At 33.8% G+C, this 3,180-nt stretch overlaps 1 protein-coding gene across 2 annotated transcripts in view; it reads left to right on the forward strand.

Moving 5' to 3' along the window:
* Positions 1–891, forward strand: part of LOC112514492 (abscisic acid 8'-hydroxylase 4) — a 5,862-nt gene extending 4,971 nt beyond the window's left edge. For both annotated transcript variants that reach the window (XM_025120987.1, XM_025120988.1), the window contains one exon: positions 795–891. In XM_025120987.1, the coding sequence (XP_024976755.1) occupies positions 795–891 (97 nt within the window). The remainder of the gene's footprint in view (positions 1–794) is intronic.
* Positions 892–3,180: the final 2,289 nt, after the last annotated feature.

Below are 3,180 nucleotides of genomic sequence, written 5' to 3' on the forward strand. Positions count from 1 at the left end.
AACTTAAATTAAATTATAATAAAAAAATTAAAGAAATTACATATAAAATAAGAACTTTTAAATAGTTAATTTGATATTAACATTGATATTTTTTTTCAAATTTATATTTTATTCAAAAATAAAATCATTATTGTTTTCTTAAAAACACATAAAATAGTATTACAATATCGATAGAGACAAATAATAAAATAAAACATTGAAATCGAGAGGTGTCTCGCTACATTGCGCGAATACTCTTATAGTTACTATAAGACTTAGGTTAGAACCAAAGAATTGTGCGTCATGTGTAAATGTGTTATAACAAATTCGATAATATGCTTTTCGGAGTCAACAAATTTTTAGAACAATTTGAAATAAAGCATCTTATTAGTCTTTTTATAAGAGATTATTTGAATTTTTTTTGTAAAAACTATTGTCCTATAAAAAGATATTTTCATAAGACACTTGTCAAAAATGTCATTTCAAAAGCCTCCTAAAACCTTTTTAGGAATATGCACAAATACACCATAACATCACATCCTAGTGTAACACATTTATATAGGACCCATAATTGTTTGCTTCTATTAACTGAAGTTATATTAAAGAGTCTATCAAAATATTTAGACATTTTTGACGTTGGATAATGTTGAAGATGAGTTAGTGGTACGTACAAATATGACATTACAAGCAGGATGTGTTGAATCATATAAAAAGAGTGGACATACAAATAATTTCTATATATATAGTGGGTGGTAGAAATTAGGTTTGACAAAGGCATATATAGATATTCTAATGTATGATGATTGTGGTTGCAGATGGGAAGTGGTGGGATCTGAAAGTAGGATTCAGTATGGTCCATTTCCAGTCCCAATGCATGGACTTCCAGCCAGATTTCTGAAGGAATCTACCTAGCAATTTGTGGTGCTAGCTTCTTATGATACATAGAAAGCAGTTGTCATCCCTTCTCCAAACTTTTGCTATAAATTGTTAACCATCCCCTTCCCCACAATTAAGTCATCCAAGGATAGAAGATTCCCGACTTTTTTTCTCTATTATTGCCTTTTGTACCACCTCAGTTTTTATTATTAAAGGAACAGTGCATGTGTATCTGTTTTTTGTTTCTTTTTTCTTTTGTTTCAACCTTTAAACGAAAAAAAAAAAAAAAATCTTTGTTGATGATCCAATCGATGAGCGCCACATATCTCATTTGCCGGTGTGATGAGAAAAGCACAAGAGGGAGGCAGTGCCCTCCAGCTGAGGGCATTTTCTGGTCAAATAATCTTTCCTAGCCACAATTCATGCACCTGTCATTTGATACCATCAAGATATACATGGCTAGCCCTATCCTCTATGCCCATTAAACCAAACTAAATCAAAACAATTAAACTGTCAGTAAGTAAATTCCGCTAGAGGGGTGAGATGTAGAAAAACTTGACATATCCATCCCTAAGAGTAGAGCGACTAATTCTGTAAAGATCTTTGGTTTGTGTAAGCAAACAAAAAGATTAGCACGTGATGGACATAGAACGGAAAAAATAAGAAAAAGGGTATTGAGTAGGTAAATTGAAAACACACACCAAGGTATAGCAAAACACACAATGAGGAAGTATGGCAAAAACACAACCTTAGGTTAAAGTGCCAATCCTCTACCTCTCCAACTCTCTTCCGCCTAACCATGCTAGCTACAGGTCCCACAAAACCTTTTGTTATCCTATAAATCTTCCGTCTTATGTCCACTCTGTGTGTTAATGACGTTGTTTGCATGCTTATACAAGTGGGAAGCTTTTGACTTTCATACAGACAGCCTTCAATCCCTTCCTCTAGATTCCATTCAAACTAAAACTATAGAGTTGACCAAGATCTCAAAACCATTTCACAATCTAAACCACCCGCATTCGTTGATGAATTAAGGTGATCGACAAGGATATATGAATTCATCACTTAGACCGTTTACCAAACACTTACCGGTAAGTGTTTACCCGTCACTATTATTTACTTACTGGGTAAGATTGTAGTCCACCAAAACGATATCGTATGCAACAATTTATCCGGTAAGCGCGTCGCCCTCACTTACCGGACAAGACTCTTGATCCTTGTCTCGCTTTTTTCGGTAAGATTCTTCGTCCTTACCATATTCATCAAGTGAGGTAGCGTGACTTGAAGGTAAGCGTTTGGTAAATGGCTCTTTAATCTTTTTCTGAATGACATCATATAAGTGTTGGATCAGCTTGCTTCTTTTTCATGGGATTATTTCAGCATGCTGATGAAACCAATCAAAATAGTGCAATTAAAGAAATCAATTTTGGAGAGAAGTGTGATATCTTTACTAAAGTTGGAAAGTGTATGTGTAACAAGAGGGCCTCCATGATGACACCAATTCTCAGAGAATTTCCTACATATTGTTACTTTTCGGAGAACATATATGGAGACTGGATGCTCGCATCGAAATTGGAACAAAATCAGAACAGTGTATATATATATATATATATATTCATAATCTCAGTATCCGTAGAAAATAATTAGAAAATTAGAGAATCGAAGTATGGAAGGAAAGTTTTAGGTTCAAGTTCCAGCAGAACATATAGCAAACAGAAGCAAGAGTATTTGTCAAAATAGTTGCAAGGTGAACAAGCAGAAACATATGGAGAAAGCATTAAAAATATATTTAACACCTTAATTCAAATTCAGGGATTTCTGGTTGAGTTAGCTGCAACACGAAAGAAAAACAAAATCAGCTCCAAAAGGTCTGAAAGAAGGTTAGTATGGGTAATGGCTGTGAAGAAATTCCACACTTTGCATTACCACATCTATCTACAGATGATTTATTGCTTCTAGATTTACTTGTACAAGATATAGCTCTGTGTTTAGCCTTCTCCACATATTTTCTATGTTTCCTTACCAGCCTCAAGCAATCGCCTCCACTTCTGCAATCCCAAGATTGTTAAAATTATAAGCTAAGTCATGTGATTATCTACAAGTTATCTTATTTATCATAGTTGATAGGTTATTACCGACAGTTTTTTTTTGGGTGGTTATTTACCAACAGTTGTGTTGGTTCATAAACCATATGTTGGTTAAAATTTTGTCACTTCATATGTATAAATAAATATATATATATATATATATATATATATATATAGGGAAGGGTTCAAACGAGAACCCCTGTGATTTACGAAAACGCGAGAACAACTCAGTAACCAC

This window comes from Cynara cardunculus (assembly GCF_001531365.2).
Source record: "Cynara cardunculus var. scolymus isolate 2C chromosome LG 6, CcrdV1, whole genome shotgun sequence".
In the NCBI taxonomy this organism is placed as follows: Eukaryota; Viridiplantae; Streptophyta; class Magnoliopsida; order Asterales; family Asteraceae; genus Cynara; species Cynara cardunculus.